This window comes from Hippichthys cyanospilos, chromosome 1 (assembly GCF_059441005.1).
Source record: "Hippichthys cyanospilos isolate Australia breed blue-spotted pipefish chromosome 1, RoL_Hcya_1.0, whole genome shotgun sequence".
Lineage (NCBI taxonomy): Eukaryota > Metazoa > Chordata > Actinopteri > Syngnathiformes > Syngnathidae > Hippichthys > Hippichthys cyanospilos.
In genome coordinates this window covers 16,127,862-16,151,477 of record NC_142369.1, presented here as the reverse complement: position 1 = coordinate 16,151,477, position 23,616 = coordinate 16,127,862, and the positions used below count along the sequence as shown (strand labels likewise).

General features: G+C 40.3%; 1 protein-coding gene across 6 annotated transcripts in view; it reads right to left on the bottom strand.

Moving 5' to 3' along the window:
• The window catches only part of kiaa0825 (KIAA0825 ortholog), a 125,935-nt gene that overhangs the window by 99,261 nt on the left and 3,058 nt on the right, over nt 1–23,616 (bottom strand). For 4 of the 6 annotated variants that reach the window (XM_088407650.1, XM_088407659.1, XM_088407667.1 and 1 more), the window contains exons 2-9: nt 23,182–23,313; nt 15,694–15,844; nt 14,558–14,743; nt 14,245–14,421; nt 12,471–12,795; nt 4,040–4,207; nt 2,671–2,762; nt 2,304–2,552 (exon numbers count right to left, since the gene is read on the bottom strand). In XM_088407650.1, coding sequence (XP_088263776.1) covers nt 2,304–2,552; nt 2,671–2,762; nt 4,040–4,207; nt 12,471–12,795; nt 14,245–14,421; nt 14,558–14,743; nt 15,694–15,844; nt 23,182–23,313 — 1,480 coding nt within the window. Of the gene's footprint in view, nt 1–2,303; nt 2,553–2,670; nt 2,763–4,039; nt 4,208–12,470; nt 12,796–14,244; nt 14,422–14,557; nt 14,744–15,693; nt 15,845–20,392; nt 20,422–23,181; nt 23,316–23,616 lie in introns of those variants that run through there. The other 2 variants (XM_088407674.1, XM_088407692.1) reach the window with 2 other exon arrangements.

Here is a 23,616-nt window from a genome sequence, read left to right as displayed (position 1 = left end):
TATTGCGCAGTTCTCTATTTTACTACGATAAATTAATTGAATATTACCCAATGTGCTTCCAGTAGCTTTGGCAATCAAAACCCAAGAAGTCACATTCATTCATTTAATGAATAACTGTTCTAGACAAAAAAAAAAGTCTGCAGAGAAAAGCAAACCTCCTTACAAAACAACTTTGCTGCTGTGAAGGGTGTGTATGTACCTGTTGTCAGTAGCTAACACTCTTAACTACCACTTTTTCCCCTTTCAATTTGGGCATGCTAGTAGTGCTTTCTAGATAGCTCGGTGTCTTGGCTCTGGTGGATTGTTTCCCAGCCGAGCTAAGAAGTAATTGGTGGAGATGCATTGTAACATCACAGCTTGGCAAAATAGGACATTGACAGAGGAGAAAAAAAAAGAAGGATTGGATTGTGTATTTTCATACTTGATGGTTGCCCATGCATTCCAGACACCTAACTATTGTTATAGTCAATAATGTAAAGAAATTTTCTACAATTTGCCTTTTCGAACTACTTAATTTGAGTAAAATATCAGTTTTTGTCACAGTTTGGCAGTCCAGTCACCTAATTCTGCCTCTCACCACACTTGTTCACCTATTCCCTGCCAATCAGCACTAAATACCAACAGTTGCTACAATTACCTGCTCTGTATTTAACTCGGTCTCTCCCGCCCAAAAATCGCCAGATTGTCTTGATGCACTACTCAAGCTTTCCAGCACTGTTCCTCGCCTGCTTACCCGTGTTATGACCTAGCCCGTACCCGACCATCCGATAGGCCGCCGACTATGCTTCCTGCACGTCTGTATCCGACCATACGCCAGCCTACCGACCTCTGTTGACTGCCCGTATACCAACCCTGCCTGTACCAGACCATCCGCCAGTCAAAGACCACTCTTGCTTGCCCGTGTATCGACCTTTCCTGGCCCTGGCTGCCCATCACAACAGCTCTCACCCTTCAGACTTCAAGTCAACAAGTATTTGCTAATAAATAAAGAGACTATAACTCTACTAACATGTGCTCCTGGGTCCACTATTCACCCATGTCAGTTTCAGATACTGCATCTGACTTGAATCAGACTGTAACAGCAGTCGTGTCTTTGCAAAGTTGTGTCCATGAATGGTTCCAGTAATTCAGTATCAGTGACTGTGATAGTGCATTCCTATATGGCCTTTTCATACCCTCTCCATTTATGCATGAGTTTTCTTGGGGTACTACAATTTCTTCTCAAATTCCAAAGGCATGCATTGAAGGATTATTAAACACTCCAAATGGGGTGTCCATTGTGTCGAGCGCGGCCAAATGGTGGCCCACCTAGCTATTGATCACGTCAACTGCGTCATGTCAAAAGTCTGAACCCCCCCCCCAAAAAAAACAAAAAACAAAAACAAAAAACAAAAGAACACAGGGTTGTTTATATCTAATGTTACTCACAATGGGAGTTACAGATGATCAAGTAGCAGATTGTTGTCACAATCTTGCACCGGGAGGAACTTAAAAAAAAACTAAAACGCGTACCAAGGCCGTTTTGTTCCATAAATTACTTGATAGCCCACATTTTGACGCATTGTCTAGCTTCCTCATAAGGTTTGGCCTCCCTTACAGTGGCTTGGAAGACAGTAGATTCTCCACAAGTGTCATTTGAATTCTGGGCCAACAAGCTAAAAATATAAAATAAAATAATACAGATCTAGGCCCAAAGTTACTGCCCGATAAATGTGTTTTTTTTTGCCTGGGTCATTGTACTTTTTCCTGCCTGAAAGTAGAAACGGTAAGTGCTGAAAGCCTAAGTAAAGCTGAGCATGTTAGGACTTTGTCTCTTACTGCAGTTGGACAAATCTGAACATGTGAGTGACACAGCCCAGATGTGTATTTTCATTGATGGTTTTTACTAAACTGCCTTAACTGACCTGCAATATCACTAAAACATTGTTTGGTGATACCACTGCAAAAGAGGAGATACAAAGACTAATATTCATATATTTTGGTGTCTTTTTTGGTTATTGGCATGTCAACAATAGCTCCGTACAACGGAGATATATTTCTTCTTTCATGGTTTATTGATCCCTCACATGTATTTGTATTTTTAACAATGAATCATCCAGAGCAACTTGCCTCAGTTTTTTGCCAACCAGAAGGTTTCGGATTTGACCGTGAGCCCTTGTAACTACCGGTTCATTAGTTACTAGAAATAATACCTTGTAGTACCTAATTTGTCACCGGAAAAGTGTCAATACTAAATAGTGTCGAGGTGCGCTGAAGAAATAAAGGCAATGGATAAGCATACGGTATCCTGTTATGAAGCGTACCTTAGCTACCATGATGGGAGTGTCTCTTTCTGAGTTTGTGGTGAAGTTGTCACAGGCATTTATGTTGCCATCATTCATGCTCCTGTGTCCACCTAAATGTTCCAGCAAGATTGAGTAATGACCCAAGGAATGAAGGGTTTCCTCCTGCTGAAGACTCTTGGTACAAATGTCATCCAGTACCACTTTGATACAGTGAGCCATATGAGGAGCCAACCCGCAAAAGGCTGACCTCCAATCAAACTCCAGATCCTTCAAACCGCAAAATAGACACATCATTAATCTTCCCACTTCCGAACAGCTGTAATAATTAGAAAGAAAGCTGTAATAAAGGTGTTTTTAGGGTCAACCGTGGGAGAATATTAATCACCTCTGATGTGAGAAATGTTGGTGTTTCAAATGTCTTGCCTAATCCTGTCATGTCTGACTCCTCTTTATCCTCTTTAGCCTTTTTCAAGATGCCTACATGGAAAAAAAAAACATGTATTCATATGATATACAGTATGATGCCAGGAATATGTCATTTGAGGGCCAACTGCCCATTTATCGAAGGCAGGTTGTATGACTAATGATATACAGTACTGCATGATTACTAACTTAAAAGCAACTAACTTTATACCACCTGTATACGATGAATTCAATTGCTCTATGATTGACCCACTAGTCAAGATGGATTGTGGTAATCAGAGAGTATCAGAAAATACCCCAAAGAAGGGGGGCAAGGAACAGGTGGTAGAAGCTAATAGCGGTGGCGTTACAAGTCTAATTTTCAGGGTTTAGAATCCAATTCAACCCAGATGGCATAAACTACAGTCTGGAAGGGGTAATTCCAGGAGGGGGATAATATGTAGATGTGTGTGAGTATGTGTGGAGGGGTGACATAAGACAACCGTACAAGATGTTGGGCTGGGTTGCAATTAAAAAGCATGCACATCAAGGCCAGGGTATCCTAATCAGTAGGCGAAGAGTGAGACCCCAGGCGAGGCAATTTAGGCGAACACAAGTGCATGGAATGGAAGAAGGAGGAAGCAGCCAGCACATCACTTTTTGACCTTTAAGCCCGTTTAATGAATTTCTGGTAATTAAGCCATTTGATTGCCTGGAATTAATGACTTGGATAACTGGCCTTTAAAGGCTGTTTACCTCTCAGTAAATTGAGCCTTTCTGCAAGTCTTGTTTTTATAAATGTAACCTTTATGAAAATTATGGTATGCACCAAAAAGCTCTCAGTTATTTCTATGCTCCGAGAGTTCAACTGAGAAAGGATAATAAAAGAAAAACTCCATGCACAGTAAATTTATTCTAGACAGCTAGAATGGCACTCAGTAGAGCCCAGATCTCTGCGTAGGCTGATGAAAAAAAGCAGGTAGACCGCTTCCTCCAAGTTTAATGTAGGGAGAGTCATTGTAAATTGATTCTGCTATAAATAAAAAGAAATAAGTCTCATTGTGAAATAGTCCTAAATCACAGTCAATATTGTTCTACCCCAGTTCTGTGCTTGTCAATGATAATGATCAGTACAAACTAGGAGCAATTAACCCAAAGGAAGACATTTTGGTAAGCCTGTTTCTGGATTTATATACTTGTATGACCATGTTATTTTTCAAACTATAGGAACAAAATTGTATTACAAAAACAAACTTTTGGCATTAATATTCGACTAATGTTTCATTTAGCAATACGCAGACAGTGAAGCATACAAAATGTCACTTATTATTGGTTACTGTATGAGACCTTACCTTTGACATAGGGAGCCTCCCCTGGAAGATTAATGAAGGTCATGTTGGTGACCATCTCTCTGACGTTGCCCTCAAAGGCTAGCAGTGTGCAGGCCAGCTGAGTTAAGGCTTTCAACTGGTGGGAGGTCAAATTGAAACTTCTACTTTTAATGGGTAGCTCCATTGGCGCTGTGGAGAGAATGAATTGTTTGTGGATGTTTCTGACACAGATACAGAGAAGTTGAGAGCCGCGCTAAAGTTTACAGTTCAGTAAAGAATAAACAATTTCATGAAAGTAGGTTTCTGACATGCGCTCATCATAAAACACCCACAACCCAGTCTTGCCTAGCACGACACCTCTTATAAATATCGACCCATTCATGTTTTCCCAATGCACTGCATAAACAAAGAGACAGTGAGAATATGCAAAACTCGGCACCCGCTACAAGTCACACATGCACATCCATCTCTCTTGGTACAAAACAATTTTTTTTCCCTCTAACCCGACAATGACCTCTTCGGCAAATATGGATTTCCCATTTTGGAGGCTGCCAAACACATCACCCGGGGGATGTTCCGCATTAAGCTGGAGAATAAATGGTGGGGAGATGTGTTACCATACTTCCAGACACATGCACAAATACTTTGTGTTTGCCTAAATGAGCTCCATTGCAAAGGCATTTGGGACTGGATGAGCTCAGCATTAGCCTTGACTCTCAAACTGTTGTGATGACTGAGAGGGGGAAACGAGACCGATAATTGTAACATCATAGTCCCTGGATCCAAATGTAATTTTGCCATATTGTTAAATAAAATCTGACAATATGACAACACGCTGTCCCCAGGGGTCCATCGCTTAATCACGTTTGAGATTTGACCCACTCATGATGTCTTTGTGATTATGAGATTATGTTTGTGAGGGTTTTGACGGTTTGTGGGCACACTGTGCTTATGAGCATGTAAAGCTGGTCATTTTGAATAACTTAATTGAGAGCGGACACTTTGGCACACATTTGCACATGTCACTCGTGGATTATAATTGCCATGCCGCAACCAGACTGTGGCCACCACGGGATATAGCCTGACCTCAAGTTTGTTGATGTTTGCAATTGTAAGCGTACACATCTATTTTTGTGCATGTATGTGTGCAGGCATGTACGAATTGGTGTGTGAATACTGGAATGATCATTTGGTGTGCGGTTTCATTGCTGTGCAATTAAAGTGCATGAGTCTGCTGCTCAGCATCTCTTCTGTAATGGGGTCCGGTGGGACATTGTGCGCATGCTGCATGTGCACACGCGTGACCTGGCTGACACCCACGTGCTTGCCTTTGCCTCACCATCTCGCACATTCATGCACGCAACACCAATCTTGTCTATTTGTGAAGACACCAACACATCAACTCGGCGCCTCAGTGTAAACAATCCAAAATTGATGAGGCAGGGACATGTTGCAGACAAGTGGCTGGATTCTCTGAAATTACGGCCTAAGACTGACCACTAACCAGAGCATAGCATCCCTTAAACACCTCCAACGTTCCCTAATCACTATGCTGGTCATCACCTTTTCTAGCGCAGCATAGTGTGGTTCGCAACATTCAAGACCATTTAGCACCCTCCCTGAGTAACACACAGTACTTTACACAATACTCCACTTGGCCATGACCTTGATGTTTAACAGGACCCTTTTTCCCACCTCTCCTCCAGCTACCCATGCTATATCTGGATTTATTGTTGTCTTCCCGGCCAAACGGCCCTATAGCCATAGCTGTCTAGTACACTGCCATCTAAACCTCATTATACCTTTGTCACAACAGTGAGGGCAAATGGAAGCTCTCAAAGCAGCTTGATGGAGAGGGTGTGCTTAAAAGCACCCAGGTGTGTCATACAGCATTGTGAGTAGCATGTCCCAGAGAGCAGAATGACTCAGGGCACGAGCAGGCAGAAGGGTTCAGCCAAAGGTCAGTGTAGCAAGAATCAATGAAAGACGGCTGTTGCAGAAAGCAGGCAAAAAATATGTTTAAGTAAGAGAGATCATCCATACGGTGTGATGATGTTCTTGCAGACAAAAATCAATGTTTCCTCATATTATCAGATATATCAAAACAGAAGATGACGTTTAATAGCCCTTCGTGTGCAGGGGTGAGTGTGTGTGCGTGCCTGTGTGTGAGCGCCTGTGTGTCCGGCCTCAGTTTGTAGCTTTTAACAACGACAACAATGTAACACAAATGGAACAAACAAACAAAGCAGGTATTTTTGGCGAGCCATCAGTCTTCTCGTCTGCCTCTCCTATGGGTTCCACCGCCAGCACTTTAGCACACACAAACACACATACTCACATTCTCTATCATGCAAACACAAACTGCTCTTGACTGGCAGGGAGCACAAACAGAAGGGAAAGACTGGAGGAGGTGGTGGGGAGAGGGAAATGGGAAAAGAGAGGGAAGGAGAGAAGCGGGAAAAAAGGAATTCCCTGAGCAGTTGTTATTGATTCCGGTGTTTACGGGCGAATAGTTTAATGCCGTTTACAAAACAGAGCAGATGCAACCAGTGAGCAAAAAGGTAAACAATTGCTGTGTGGCGGGCTGCCAAATCCCCAGACTGATGTATTAAACTCACGATGAAGAGCATTTCCCCTTTGGCTGCACTTATTGCCACTTCATTTCCTCTTAGCTCACAACAAACTCTCCTGCTTGGCGTCTCCCCTGCATCTCTCATACACTCCCATTTATCTGAGGAGGGGATGGGGATAGCACGCTTTTTACCGGCTGGCTATTTTCTGTCCTGCTCTGACCCAGGAGGCCCAGTTCTTCCTAACACAGCCATTAGTAAGGGAATTGCATGTGTCTGACATGGCCGAAAACCAATTATGAGACACTTTCTACCAAATGATACCCAAGTCTTTGGGGAATGGGCAATCATGCAATAATTTGGCCACTGATTTAATTTCTCTCCAGCATAGCATCTCACGCTTGCTTCTTCTCCTCCCATTCTGCCTGTTGGATGTGTAAATCGGACCACCGGGACTTGGGCTGACCCCCGCTTTCCACACTGGCCACGAGCTTTTATATTCGGCAAATGGACATATGATGCATGCACTTTACAGGTGATTTCTGGTGCATGTTTAGCCACGGTGTAATTCAATGAAGTACAAGAAGCTCAAAAGTCCAGTGAATTTTATCCCATCATGCACAATAAAAGGTCAAGGTGCATTACATTTTACATAAATTCCTTCAACGATGCCAACCGTACCGCAATGCTGTACAGTGTACGCAGATAAAATGAATTACCATAAGAAAGAGGAAACTTTGGCTCTTGCTTCACCCATGACATGAACGGCAAGGTTGGGCAAAGCTAGGTTCAAAGGCTACATTGTTTGAAAAACAATCATGCAAAAACATCTTCTGTATACACGCCACAGGTGCAACACCCCATACTGAGGCCAATGTCAAAAGATGAGAAGGGCTGCACTGAAGTGTGTTTAATTGAATGGCTCTGCACTGAAAAAGGAAAAAAAAAAAAAAACACATTGCGTGAACACAAACTTTCAAAACAATGTGAAAATGTATTTTGCTGCATTTTCTATGAATCACTTTTTAGGAATAAGTATTCCTTGTATTGTCACTTAACTTAAAGATCAGAGTAAAAACACCTGAGCAAACTGTTTTAGAGCTAACATCAGGGCTGCTTTGCTGTGCTAACAAGCAAAGTTGCCATGAACGTCAATTCAATTGTATAGCCCCCCACCCCAAAAAGTACAAGTTGTGTTTTGTACAATGTTTGACGTTAGAATGGCTTGAATGGTTTGATGATAGAATGGCTATGTTGTTCTAGTTTCCATAAAATGGATTCATCCCCAACAGTTTTGACACAAAGCCTATTCAGAATCTAAAACTGACTACATTTATCATCTTTGTCTTTTTGCACCTTTGCTGTGTCCAATTCAACTTCATGCGATAATATCACAGGGTGTCAAGTGGAGTACTATGTGTGTCTTTTGTGCATCTGTGAATGAGCGTGTACTGTACGTGTGTGTGTGGGTGAAAGTGCGTAGAAGGAGGCTATAAGCCACAGTGGATTGGCCGACTAGGCCCTGTGACAGCTGGGGTCCTCTTTGTCAGTTTCAGCCCACTGCTCTCTCAGACAGCCTTATTATGGGAGGCGTCCTGCTGTGGTTCCCAAATATGGATGCTCACACATGCACACACACAAACACAGCAAACCAAGCCTTGGTGGTCCGTCCTTGGGGCTCAGCCCACCTAGGGTGCAGCATAGAGCAGCCTGTCCTTCACAGAAGAGTACTGTAGCAATAGTTGATATCTATATTAAGTTGGTGTGTGTGTGTGTGTGTGTGTGTGTGTGTGTGGGGGGGTAATACTTTAGAGTGTCAAGGGAAGAATAATATTTATGAATGACATCTACATTTGTTATCACGTCTGTCCTTGTTTCTCTTTGTCGTGTGATGGGATTGACATTTTATCCTCCTACTCTACGTGACCCAAGCGACCTGCACAAAGAACATAAAGGATTTGCAATGTCTGGCGAGAGAAGCATTCCATTAAAAAAGTACATCTTTCGTGCCCTCGTTTGCATTATAGTTTTCAAGTCTTCTGTGAACTAGATACTCTTTATTACAATGTGCGGCCTGCTCTCGATAAGCTAGTCATTTTTGTCATTGCGCTTTCAATAGAAGGTACCAGGAAAGTGCTCATACCCTTGAGCATTTTCAAAGCAATGCACAAAAGCCCATTGTGATGGCACGAAGGCCAAAAATAAATGGCAAACATAATTCAGATCCCCACGGTCTGGGAAAGATCATTTTCTTTGATTTCACTCAACTTACTGAAACCAGCCTTGCATACATAGACAAACATCTGTAAACCGAATGCACCATAGACACACACACACACACACACACACACACACGCTCAGGTGTATATATAAATTGCTCAGGACCCACAACCCACCTATCCCAAACACCACCCTTTTTCTTGCCCATAATTACACGGCAGGATGCGGTTGCACGTCCCCGGCTGACAGTGTGTATAAACTCAGGCAGAGATATGATCTAGTGAGGAGCTGCTCTTATTAAATATTAACAAACGCCATTCCCGAGTAGCCTCAATCCCCACAAGCACCTCCACTGCCAGGCAGCGACTCAGGCGAGCTTTCTCACGTCACTACGCAGCCTCTTTCCCCACTGAATAGACTGCTGCGCGTTCACCAAGAAAGAGTTCAAAGACCGACAAGAGGGTGAAGCGGGTGGGATATATGCTGGGGGCGAATGTGCTTGTTGTACATGTTCAAATGCAATTCAGTTTTTTTAATCTATAGGGACCTGCCAACATTGTCATACAGGGAAATTAGTGAAAGTGAAATTCAAATGATCTCTATCAGAATGGGGTTGCAAAGTATTTGAACAGAATTTTAAAAGTTTACCTTTGCCCCAGTGGACGATTGTTAGGGAATAAAGGAGACATATAAATGCAAAGAAGCTGTGCAGAAAATGTTTGATGTTCATGCAACCATTTCTGCACACTGAAGTGCCACTGGAAACACATACACATATACACATATATATATATATATATATATATATATATATATATACACATATATATATATATATATATATATATATACACATATATATATATATATATATATATACACACACATATATATATATATATATATATATATATATATATATATATATATATATATATATATATATATATATATATATATATATATATATATATATACACTCAACCCTGCAACTTTAAAATTAAGAAGTTGCATTCGATCAAAGGTGACTGAATACAACAACAACAACATGCACTCATATGTTATATGTCCATATCGATGAACATCATATCTGGGCCATTAATAACCACAGTGAATATTTACATGCCATTGCTCTTGAGAATGGACAAATAAACACATAAAGATTACTTTTCTATTGTACATAAAAATGAGAGCTTACATGTTTTTTTTAATTAATCCATCCACTCCTTTAAAATTGATATAATACAATGAATATAATAATATAACTGATATAATAAAGAAAAGCCAGCCCTCCAAAAAAAAAATAAAAATAAAAAAACATCAAAATTCTGAAATTAATTACTAAAACTACATAGCAGTGCCCAATCCCAAAACATGCACGGTGGGTATATTGGTCACTTCAAATTGCTCTTAGGTCTGTTTGCGAGTGTGATTGATTGTTTATCCCTGTGTGCCCTGCGTTTGGGTGGCAACCAGTTCCAGGGGCCGGCCACCTACTGCCTGGAGATAGCTGAGATAAGGTACAGCAGGCCCCATGACCTTAGTGAGGATAAGCAGCTAAGAAACTGGATGGATGGCTGTACTTTGTTTGAACAAAAGACAAAACATACAACAGGGAGGAAGTGAGACAGTAGCTTTTAATTTTCCTATTTAAGTTCAGATGCACACCTGTAACAACATACAGTAAGTCCAGCCAGCTGATTCTTTACAAGAAAAAAAATATTGTACGAAGACAAACTATGGGAAACCCTGATGGGACAGGCTGAAATTCACATCAACTCTAAGTTCCCAATGATGCTGATGCACTGACAAGATAACTTCGCCGTGGAACCTCACTCCATTCCCTTTCATGTACTGTACAGTACGCCTGTTGTAAACTGTATCAGACATCGCTCTTTTCCACATACTGTATTCCTTTTTTTCAACTCATGAAAGGACAAACAGACTCAGGGAAATGTGCTGGTAAAGTTAAAGCCTGAGCAGCCTGTCTTCACATCTGTCTAGGTACAATGTCAGTGTCTGCCTTTGAGGCAGTAAGGTTAAAAAGAGATGGCAGATCTTGCTGTTGAATGCTGTTAAATGGTTCAGTGGTTTGACAGTGGCTGATGCTACAGACAACGCCGCTCCCTTGGGAGCATGCAGAGTCTCCCAGGCATGGCTCATCAAAATATACCTACCGCCTGCCTCCACTGCAGGAATCAACAATAACGCAGCAGGGGAGGACAGTGAGATCTAAAGAGTCATCGGATGCTTATGAAAATAGAATCATTTTGTGTTACCCTGGCCATAATTGTCTTGACAATTATGGGCGTAGCATACAGTATAGACAGTAGAAGTGTGAAAGCAGATTATGTGTTGCTGTTCAAACTGTGGCTCAATAAGAGCCACGGGCATTTGGGTGGTGAACATGGGGGTTCTCAAGCTTTTTTGGGGAAGTGAAAAGAAAGGGGAGGGCGATTACACAAATTGTAATCCCAGCTGTAGCCCTCAAAGCTGTGTTGCAGCTGATGGTTAAACACACACACACGCATACACACGCAAACACCTCAACTGAGCGCGAGCAAAACTGCACAGCACAGGTCCCTCGTTCCCTTTGGAGCCGTGTTCTGCCTCCGGTGTTACATTTGACGGTTTGTTGAGCGGCACGTAGGTGTGTAGCCTCCGCTATGTTACGTGATCAAACAGGCCGACTGACGCATGGCCAATTATCTTGGCTGCCTCCTCTCATCTCACGTTTAAGCAGAGGGGAAAGCAAAAACCAAAGACAGAGGGAAAAGGCGAGGCAAGGCTGCCGGCGTGTTTATCCAAGAATGGCAGATGTAAAGATGCTTTTCGCGCTGTTCCACAGGGAAACTGACATGTGCAAAATTTTTGAAAAAGTAAACAATGGCTCACAAGCTTTAGATTTTTTTATGTTGCGTAGCCTTACCATCAGCGAGTCCTAAATAAGTCAATACAATATGAAACAAACAAAAGGAATATGCAGGGAATTAACTACACTTTTTTCTAGTCCCGGGCTATGACATCAGTGTCAATGCCATCACACTGACAGTCTGAATGTTCTGCCACTCAAAAATCTGTGCACAGAACTAATTCAGCAACTCTTTGTTCTAGCTCGTACCGCCCTGTAAAGCCATAACACTACACAAAAGAGGAAGGATGGTTTGGGATTCTTTTCTCCATTTAAAGTACTCCTGAATGGACTTGGCCTCAAGGAGGTGAAGTTGATGGCATTGTGTCATGGTATAACCTTGAATATGCTTCACAATCCTTGCAATCATCTTCTCAGTTCTTTCCAATTGCAAGATTAAGCATGAATTAAAAGTGTTTAAAAGTAGTTTGAGTTGAACGAGCCTTGACCCTAGAGGTGCTGCATCACTCTCTTTCTTGGTGAAGAGGGTAGACTGAGTCAAAGAGGAAAGAGGTAAGCAATTACAATGGGAATAGTTACAGACAATCGCTTTTAAGGATCTTGGCTCAGGGCCTCTCGCGCGACAGCTGGAATGTAGTAGAAAAGGGAAAATGAAGAGATGAAATATTTAAAGGTTAACGATGGTAAAAGCAGAGTAGCACATCCAAATATATAACTCGAAACAATCAAACAATGAAAAAAGGAAAAGAAGTGCTAAAAGAGAAGTACAACAGTTATGTACAGTACTTACCGACTGTGGCTCGAGATTTTGATGAATATCTTTTTATCTTGTTGCAGGGTACAGTATTATCTCTTAAGGCTCTCTCATATTCTCTCTCCATCAGGGAGGACAATTCACTTGCTATAGGTCGGAGGTAGGATGCATTTAGGAAGCCCAAGATGGTGTGTGGCTCAACGACACTCGGAAGAGTGTTTAGGTCTTCTTTGAGGACCTGGGTCAGAGCTGGGACCACCGAGCCGAAGGCCGCAGTCACTCGGTCAAAGCCAGTTACACCAGCTGGACAAGAAGAGATGGCCGAGTGCAGACGAGCCAGTATGCCTTGACTTCTTATTCCCTGGATGAAAAAAGCCAAATGAAAGTAAAGTATCAGTATGAGACCGTGTTGATTTATACTGAAAATGCATGTTCACAATTTTCCTTCATTACAAGACAATCGCTGTTCACATCCGTCTGGTCATTGAAGATTATCCATTCTTAATGCCAGGCTTGGAGCTGGTCATATTAACTTTTGTAAAGAACCACTTTGCAAATCCACACAAAATGGCTGTGTCCTTCCCAGCCTTTTGCAAAACGTTTTTTGAACAACCTATTTCTGTGTCGAATCTTAAACAACAGCTCTGTGGTTCATCATTGTTTTTGTTTTTTTTAGTTGTGAGATTGGCATTTAAAGTAAAACCATACAGTTTCGTAAAAATACTCTGTTTTCTGCTGCCTTACTGGTCCAAACATGGCAATATGACTAATATTCAATTCAATTGATACACACATACACATTTTATAGATTTCAGGAGAGGGCCATTTTGCTACTTGCGCGTGACTAAGAATGACATCCCAGTTGCTCAGCAGTAATGACCAACCTCAGCTCAGCTTGTGAACATCGCACACTCAAATTCAGAAAACAGATTAGTCTGGAGCAACTGTGAAGTCATGTTCAGTTGACAGCAAGTGACAAATTGACCGCCACATGAGATGGATAGTAAGATGTGGATTCTGATGCTTAATTTGTTGTCCATAGTAGCGATAATAATCAGAATGTTGTGTTTGGACGAGTGGGGGCACACAGGAAGGCTCGGTCCAATAACCAAATTGGCAATATATAGCAATTTTAAAAGTCACAGTTACAGCCAAAACCGGTAAGCTTGTTTCCCTCCCGGTCTTCTGCCTTAACTGTCTTAATTGCACTGTTCAGCTCTCACTGTGTGTCACACGTGAGTCTTCCTCTGCTGCAGTAGCCAATCACATTGTCCATTTCCTGCTTTGGTATCGATATAGTTTTGCTCCTGTGGCTAATTACTGTGGGTGGCGGGGCTAACATACAAAACATATCGCATAAAAGCCATTTTCTCACTGAAGGTTTGTTTTGATTTTATACACATATTTAGTTGAACTTAGCATGGTAAGTTTTTGTTATTGTAACAAATACTGACAAACAAAACTTGCTGGATATACTTTGTTGAAAAATAAAACAGTTTCTATAATGTAAAAAAAATGACTATTTAGTGACACAGATTTTAAAATGATATATCTTCAATACCGTGATACCACGATGCCAATATCATACCGCCAGAGTCTGATATCGTCCGATGCTTACACAAAGGATACATTTTTGTAATGAGATATTTTGGCGTGTCTTCCCCTTTAAATACTCACAAGTATTTTCAGGTTTTACAGAAAAAAAAACAGTATTGCTTTAAACTGCAGTAAACTGTATTGCTTTTGAATTCTACAGTATTTAGGCACACGGATGTCCATGATTTTAAGCTGTGAAACAAATAGTTGCTACCTGGTAATGAGTGAGCACTTCACACTCAGGGTACAAGAAGCACAGCTGCTGTAGACAGTGGAGTCGTTGACTGTTGGACATGGATGGTACTCCATGAGTCATTGGTCTTTCGGTAGACAGTCGCTCCAACAGATAGCAGCGGAGTTGGAGACGGACATCTTCCCATGCGATGTGAATCTTAAACAAAAAATGCAACGAAAGTGACTTTTAGTCTCTCAAAATAGTCAATTTGCTAACCGTGCATTTTACAGTCTTCTCAACTAATGATAACTATGAATAACTATTATTACATGGTGCACAGAAAATGCATTACCTCGGATGAAGATTCATCTTCGATTGTATGTATCAAGGGAAAGGGAGCAGCAAGTAGTTGATGAGAGAAGGCCAAGGATGGAGATGGGGTACAAGGGAAGCAGATACCACTTTGTGATGAGAGGTTGAGCAATAGCTGCAGTGTTACTTCCTCACGTCCTTCTTCTTTTGACCTCAAGTAATCTTGCTTCAAAAAAAAAAAAAAAAAGCCATGATCTCAAACAATATATGTGATCCCAAAATTTAGCATGAACATGCTGTGCACTAACATTATGGAAAGTCTTCAAAATATATGGCAACACCTCAACAGTTTTAGAAAACACAATATTTTTATGGCTTTTGGTGGACTATATAAATTAGTTTCTAGTTTCTGCATTGCAAAGAAACATGTATCAATGCAGCTTCAAAGCTATTGTTTATTTATTTTATTTTCTTAGAGATTTGCACATTCAAATGAATTCAATGACAGAAATTAGACTTTACACCAGTCTAACAGATCAAGATTGCATGATGTTTGGCATTTTCCGCAAAATCAGTGATCGGTTGTAATGTCAAAATTTGACAATGATCAATTATGTCAATGATCGGTTCCGCATGTTATATGTTATATATGTTATATTTACAAGTTATATGAATGTTTTGAGAGGTAGTGTTACATATTTTATTTGCACTGGTGTGACAGATCATTTAATTGGAAAGTTTGCTGTAGCATCAGTTTTTTTTTAAGTATTTAATTCGTGTTGTAAAGTATTTAATTAAAACAAAGTAATGTAATAATAGTAAGTTGTTGTATGCATTGTTTTTGTCTCGAGTTCTGTTTGCTTTAAGTGACTGAACTTTCATTTTATGTCTGGCCATAAAAAGGTTACTGACATTTTTACAAGTGCATCTGTCAGTTTAGTTTTAAAGTCACTGATTGGTGGTCATCATTGGCCTCAAAAATTCTAATTGTGTAATGTCTAACAGAAATAATCATTATCAAAATTCCGTAGTTTCCTCATGTTTGTGCTAGATATTGCATGGAGTGATTCAACCTGGATGACTACTGGAGGACTGCTGACCAAAACTAAATTTGTATCATATTCTGGAAAAGGTCAAGACAATATATTATTCCACTAGTGTGAGTAATATAATTACCAAACAAGTGAAGAAGGACATGAGTTCCTGGTGTCCTGTGCTGACACTGTTGTGCATCATGGGATTGAACCACTTCAGGCACTCTGTCGGGCTGGGTGGACGTTCGGGGTCTCCCATTTTGGCCTGTATTTCTACCAGATGGCGTTCGATACTGAGAGACACAAGTAAATTGCATAACTGGAACAGCAAAGGAAGCTATTGCAGGCCGTAAATCCATCCATTATAATAGAAAGACCACATATTCTACTAAACTTAAATGATAACCTAGATATGCATTTGATGCATGCTGCTTTTATATTGCCAATAAATCTTTCCAAACCTCAATTCGCCAACAAGTGTGTGACTATCAAGATTTACAACTGGGTGTCTACAAAACAACTACTGGGAGATGCTTACCGCAAGAGTGTACACACACCAACCACTTGAAAGAAACCCAAACACATGGACGCCATCTTAAACATGAAATATCAGAACCAACAGTCCTCATCACAGTTGATCCTCACAAGCTTTGTCTTTCTATCATAAGAAGACTGAAAGCAGATGCAGTGCACACAGTAATATATCAATGTGAGCGTGTGTGTGCTAAGCAGCTGGTGTGAAGTGGTTACATATCAGCCGGCACTCCTCTTGCCATCTCATGCCTCAAACAAGCACATGTGCCAGTGTGCGAGCACGCACACGCACACGCACGTACACACACACGTACATGCACACACGTACGCGCGCTCTTTGAACACAGTGCATCAGCACTGTTTCTGCTTCATCCATCCATTGATCCATTTTTTCCCCTTTATCCAAGGTCGGGTCGCAAGAGCAGTAGCTTCAGCAAGGAGGCCCAGACTTAATTAGAATAGGTGACAAATAGAAATTATCTATCAATTTATAGCTGTTCCAATGCAAACATTAAATTAATACATATCATAATACTAACATGGAAATAGAGTCTTTACAGAACATTGACAGTCGAGTGGTTTTTTTGTTTTGTCAACATTTCACTGTGCAATTCATAAAGGTTCAGTTTACTAATAGAATTTACACTGTAATGAACTCATTTACGCCCAACTCAGTCAAGATGATTTTTTGATCTACATAGTTTTCAATGACATTGTGTAAGTTAACTTATTCAATGCCAAAACTGTTTAAATGGATCTTAGACATCTAGCCATCAATGGCAGTTGACTTAATAAAGATTACTATGTTGAACAGAATCCGATCCTAGATGGAAATTTAGCTTTACTTCTGTTAAAATAAATAAATAAATACAAATCAACCAGTGTACTGGGGCAGATTATTTGCGATGTATTTTTTAGTATTTTTTGTTTGTTTGTTTTATGTGCTGAATAATTAATGTTAAAAGTCTAATAAATAAGGAGTATATGGTGATAATGTCATTCACTAAAAACATAAATCCTTTTAATGTACCTATGCGTATTCATGCGTGTGTCACTTTGTGCCATGCACGGTACAGGCTCATTTCCCCATCAGAATGCTCATCCCCCAACTGCGGGTCTATAAACCGCCTCCTGCCTGCTCCCGGGCCATTAACACATCCAGATGTCTTACAATGGCAACACATTAAATAAGCGTTCAATCTGACACACTTTCATTTCAGAGGGGAAAATCGGAAAGGGATAAAATGTTATAGACTGGTCCAAACGTCTGTGCGCGGGAATCAACGCTCCCATTTTAACAACCTTGTCCTCCCCCCATGCCATCTTTAAAACAGGCCAGATTATGTGTCTTGTGTAAATAGCTGTTTGGACAACTTGGTGTAATCTTTCCATTAGTATTCTATTTATTGTGTGTTTGTGAAAGTGCATTTTCCAAAAACATGAAAAAGCTCTTCTTCATTGTGCAAAACTACAGAGTGGTTGGTTATGTTTTGATGTTATTATTTTATTTTGATCTAATAATGAAGCAACCTTTTTTTCTCTTAAAACAGGAAATTCCCACATTAGGCAAATTTATTAAATAGATTAATAAAAAAAATACATATATATATAAAAAAAAAAAAAAAAAACTGGATATGTTTCTGTGGCAGAAGCCCTGTTCTACAAAAGCTTAAGAACAGACGCTATATATGTTTATCATTCACGTTCTGGGCTTCAAACCAGGGTTTCAAACAGACAGCAGGTGTAAAATGGTCTTCCATCTGTAGTGCACTTTTCAGTCGCTCACTGAAGTTCATTAAAAGCACAACACATAAATGAAGTACAATTCCGATAAGAGTTTTACAACAGAACTGAGGTCACTTTTAACTGCCGGACGTCTAGCTTGTTAGTCTGGGATCCAGGGAGATGTTACATGACGAAATGAGTCACAGACTTAAATTACATCGTATGAATAAAGACTTTGTCATTGCACAAACTGTAGTTCAATAAAAGTCACCTAGCATCTACGGTACATCCTGTAGTGACGTGCAGTGAGGTTCATGGCTGGGGAGGCACTGACGTCATCAATCACATTTACAAACATCATATGAGCCATCCATAGCAGCACACATTTCATTGGCAGCAGTTAACTGTCTATGTTTATAATCTAATATCTGCATTCTTTAAGTTAGTTTGTTAGGTTTAGCTTGCGGGTCACATAGAGGAAAATCTATTCCCATGTGGGCTTGACCAAATAAATCATGGTACCGGTATATATTGCTGTTTTTAATTATAAGTGAATATTAGGTGCATTTGCTTGAATTTCAAAGTTAATACGATATCAAATATTCTACAGCTATGCTTTTATGCTATACATCTTGAAACAATTAGTTTCATCTGTTTAATCAACACATCTAACAATCACAGTGAAAATGTTTTCTATTTACAACATTTTTAAGCATTTCAAGGGTTTCATCACTTCTTCCTCCTTAAAATCCTGCACTTTTCTCAATTCTTCTCATCACTTGCACCTTTCCATTACACCTCCTTACAGACACGTGCTATAAGTTATCTAGTCAATGTGGATGGTGTGTGTCAGAAAGTCCATCCAGCACTCAACAGTGTTGTGACCTTTGGCTTGCTGGTGTGAAAGCTACCTGCAGCCTAATCAACGAGGCAGGATTAGCTCTCATCCCCACAACTTCCCCTGGCAGTAGCTCAGACACTGGGCAAAGGCATGAAAAGAGAATGTGAGAAAGTGGAAGGTAAAATGGGGGGTTAAAAAAAAAAGACAAAGTAGCCACAGTAAATAAAACCATTCAACTGCTCCGGTAAAGAGGACAATACCACGTGATGGCAAAGAAGCGGAAGCTGAACGTAACAAAAGACCCCATGAGCGAGACGAAAATTGATTCTTTTGGCCTCTTGACGAACACGCCTGTCATCTCCTTGCACTCAAGCTGCTTAAAAGCAATCTAATTGTTTTTCACATCGGCCGAGCTAGACAGTCACTCTCTCAACTCTCCTGCCACCTTCCTTTAACCCCCCACAACCTTCAGTATCACTGAAATAGAAAGGCAGCAAGGAGGTCTTTTATTAGATATGATGGCACATTTCACAGCTCCCTGACTTACAGAAACCCAATCCCACGATTAGTCAGCGCTTTGACGTTATCTTAAGTTCCTTGTCAGAATTAATTTACTGTGGGTGGGCTGCTGTGGGGCTGTCTGTCGCGCTCTGCTCTCCACTGCTTGCCTACAAGAAGGGGGAGGGGGTGAGTGGAGGCAGTAAGGGCAATAAGAAGATTTGTTTTGTTTTTTTCTCAAATAAACCCGACTTCCATTCACTGCCCGAACAGGTAAATATCGCCTCCATCAAAGGACCCCATTCTGTAATGGGAATAGGAGCAGATAAGGTTGAAGGAACCCACTGAAAACAGAGCCGAATCTGACCTGGCCTGGGCCCACTTAGTGCCCTCACCTCCCAGCTATCGCTGCCACCAGAGACCCGATAAGACTGATTTGGTCAGTGAACATACAGCCAACGAAAAATCATGCACAATAACAAAATAGTGATTATCACACACATCTGATACTTCCTAACAGAGTCTTGCAATTTGAGAGTAGTAGGCAACCAGACAAGGTCATTTATCTTGGCTGAATTCTCCTGGCCCGTGCTAAAACTTCATTTGGGGTCTGTCCCTGGTGGGTCATGCGAAGCTACAAGCCACCAAAGGCCACACTGTTCCAGAGTCCCATCTGATGAAAACTAATGGATTACAGCATTTCAATTTGAGGGAACCAGCACTGTTGTCAGACTATCTTAATCTCCTTCAATTAGGGAGAAGCTTTGGGGCAGATTTCGGATACTTGAGAACTCAGAACGAGGCAGTCACTAGCAATCAAGTTGGAGGCCTTCACATTGGCAAGCTAGCACTATTTCCTTTCAGATATCCTTTCCTCTCCTACACTTCCGTAATTGATTCCAAGTACAGATAAGTCAATTAGGTGGCACTAGATGTGAGTGTGTGTGAGGTTGTGGCGGAAAAGCCCACCCTAGTTGAAGCAAAAAAAAAAAAAAAACTCTTTGCCAGGTTTTTTGCAGGCAGGCAGAACGCTATGTCGCAAAGGCCTGACAGAGATGCTGACCAGTGGAACCCCATAGCGAGCGAAGGATTGCCTTATTTTTAGCCCCATTCTCCATTATCTAGACGCTTTGTTCTCATAATGGTTATCCCTCTCCCATCTGCAGGAACACAAAATAACCCTTTAATGCTTAGAAAGCAGAAAAATGGCCCGGCCTTCAGTAATAAGCCTTGAATTACCTACCCAAGGGTTTTCGTTTCAAGATGTGGAATCTTCAATTATTATGTTCCCATTTAGAAGGAGGAAGGAAAGAAAGAAAGAGGGAGGGTGAGAAAAAGGGAGACAGAGAGACAGAGAGTGAGTCTCAGACAATAACGACGCCAGGATGAGTCTTTGTTCACTTGCTACATTTAGCCTGTCCTTCATCTTCCGCCCTCACACGCACAACGCTCAAACGATAAAAGACCTGAAATATAGATTTCTCTTTTTCGTCTCCCCATGCATTGCTTTTTATCAGTCAATTTGTGCAATCATTGACATGGTCATTTCTATCTTTTCAATCTAACATTCAATTCAAACTTAAATGTTTAAAATTTTTTTTTCATCACCTTGTACTTAAAATGAGTTTTACATCAATGACAGAATTATTGAGTGTGTCACATAAGAATAGAGTAACATTGTCAGTTGTGTTCTAGGTTGGATTGTGTGGATTGTGGCAGCGGCAGTTCTAACTTCACGACTGAATGTTTTAGTGTGTATTACCTTAAACTACATGACACTGAACGATCACAGAAAGATCACTGAGGCTTCTCAGAGAAAGAAGCAACCTCAAATAAAACTTATAAAAAGTTAGGATCATGTCCAGTTTTCAGTGAGAAACAGCAGATTTGTGTGGTGTGGGTAAATCTACTGTCTGGAAAATAGTGCAGTGCATGTTTTAATTTTTTTCATTTCTGCTGCTGATTGCGCTGAATCACACAGCTTAACTTTGAATCATGGTTAGCTTTTAAATAATTTCCTTTAAAAGCTTCTGCTCTGTCGCAATGTTTTTTTAAACATTTTCTTTCTCCATACTTGATCACTGTTTCAAACTCCCAATCCACACACGCAGATATAATGTACCGGTATGTGAAAAAAAAAGAAAATCCCATTTCAGGTTTTCCACAGACCCTCACCTTTGTATCACTTGATTACCAGTCTGAGTACCTTAGTCTCTGTATTCTGGAACTACTAAACCCTGATTTAAATAAAACCTCAGGAAATAATTCAATTAGTGTGAATTAGGTTAAACCAGATTGGTCCTGGTTTTATTTGAGCTTTGAGTGGGAAACTGGGCCACATATACGTATTAATAAAGTTCCTGTATTGGAAGCATCCAATATTGTGGCCAGCGAAACTAATACACGGGATTAACCGTTTTCCATATTCTTGCTGATGAATAACTGTTTCTATGTGTCCTTATTGTAAACAATTCAACACTGTAGTGGCATCCTGTCTGATATAACCATTTTGGTGTTAAACAGCCTTGTATCTAGCTCCCAGAGAGATATTTTCTGTCTTGGAAGCATGTGATAATCATAAATCCTAACCACAAAAGATCCACTATTCATTTTGGCCTTCTGGATCTCCAGTAAAGAAGAAAAAGACAACATTGCTTGCTTAAAAATCTTACAAGGACAACACACATACCGCTGTAATCAGTCTAACATCTTTTGGCTTTGCAGGCAGACAGACACACCTACTGGTACTTCTCTGCAAAAAATGCAGCTTTCATAAAGGCGAATAAAAGCAGATAATACTGTGACACCTTGAATTATATTAGTTTAAAGCTGTGAAAAAAGAAGCAATGCCAAGCTGAAGGTGGTGTGGTCCTTCTGCATACTTCAAAGTGAGAATTTATTTATTATTTATTCAAAACCTCAATACCATCTATTAAACTGGTTTTGCTGGAGCATCTAAAAATATGGATACAGATAAAATAAAGATCTAATGAGAGGATCTGAAGAATCAAAAAGAATGTTTTGCTTTTTCTTTAGATTTTTTTGAAAAACGTATTTATTAATGCCACCACAAGATGGTACCAATACAAGAATGGAAGACAAATGTGTTGACAATGATAATGTTTGGCAATGTCGTAGCATCCTTAGTTTTACTAAATTTGTTCCGAGCCCACTTGCTGGGCATAGTAGCTTTGCATTTTGAACAGACTGAATATTTTTTACACAGCAGGTTGGGTTGAAGATTGGCAAAAAAATTAGTATTATTTTTAACCATCATCAGTATAGTGGTGGCTAAACATAATACTTATTTTATTGCCAACCTGGTATCCGATTTCTTGGTAGCTTTGCAGAACTCAATCAGTGTGGGTAGATGTTACCCCTGCTTGGATCAAAGTTCCTCATTCCAATGCTCATTCCAATGTGCTGGGTTAAATAAAACAGAATTTCCTTGGTCCATTTTGGACCCTGTGCTGGGTTAGCTATTTTACCCTGACTTGCCCCTGTAAGCTATTCATATACAAACACAAATAGTAAAACAGATGTAGATGTTTATCTTCTATATCCTTTACACAAAAATGACTAAGATCACAAAAAAAAAAATGGTGACTTTTGGTGACAAAAAGTCTCTTTTTTGTCTCTGTTCACACGTGCATGTCGGTTTTATCCAGTAATGACTCGTGATGGCTAAGGTGGAAACTCCAGAAGAAGCAGCATAGTGAATTGAATAGCATAACAAACTGGTTCTTTCATTCTTTTAATTCTATTTAATTAGTTATATTGACGGATGACATGTGTTTATACTGTACTTTTTTTTTCATAAAAATGCAAAATTATAGAATGCTACTTATAATTATTGAAAGACAAAAACCAGCGAATGGATTAATGGCATGTCCATTTATTACAGAGTGGAAATGCAACTTGAGAATATTGTTTTGAGTAATGGGCTTGGCCACATGGCAAATTAAACTTGTATTTACAGGGGCTGCTGTACATTATTCCTATGTTCAGATTTGCTCAAATGTTTAAACTTACCTGTTGGCATTGAGTTTGAGTTTCTCTTCTGTATCTCTGATGAGCTGCTCAAAGTCCAGCTCACTGGAGAGTGCAGGGACCACCAGCTCAACAAAAGCTTGGTCTTCGGGAAAGTCTTCTGGCCACTCCATTCTGCGTTCCAAAGAGATTCAACACATCAACAAAAACAGGAGATGTTGCGTGTGCAAAATGATGTCACAAACAGGTGTGACTAATGACAGACTTAATCAACTACACAAATTGATGAGCGCTGGAGTGCGGTTATTATTGCGATAGCCAGTCAAGAAACAAACAGTAAAGTGGTTGGCAATCATGTGACACATGAACACTGTTATTAAGGCCTACAAAATCAACTGCACCCGAAAGAAATGGAAGGTTATCTATCACTTGCCTAAAGAGTCTGCAGCCTTTACCCTGAGATGATGAATTGCATCG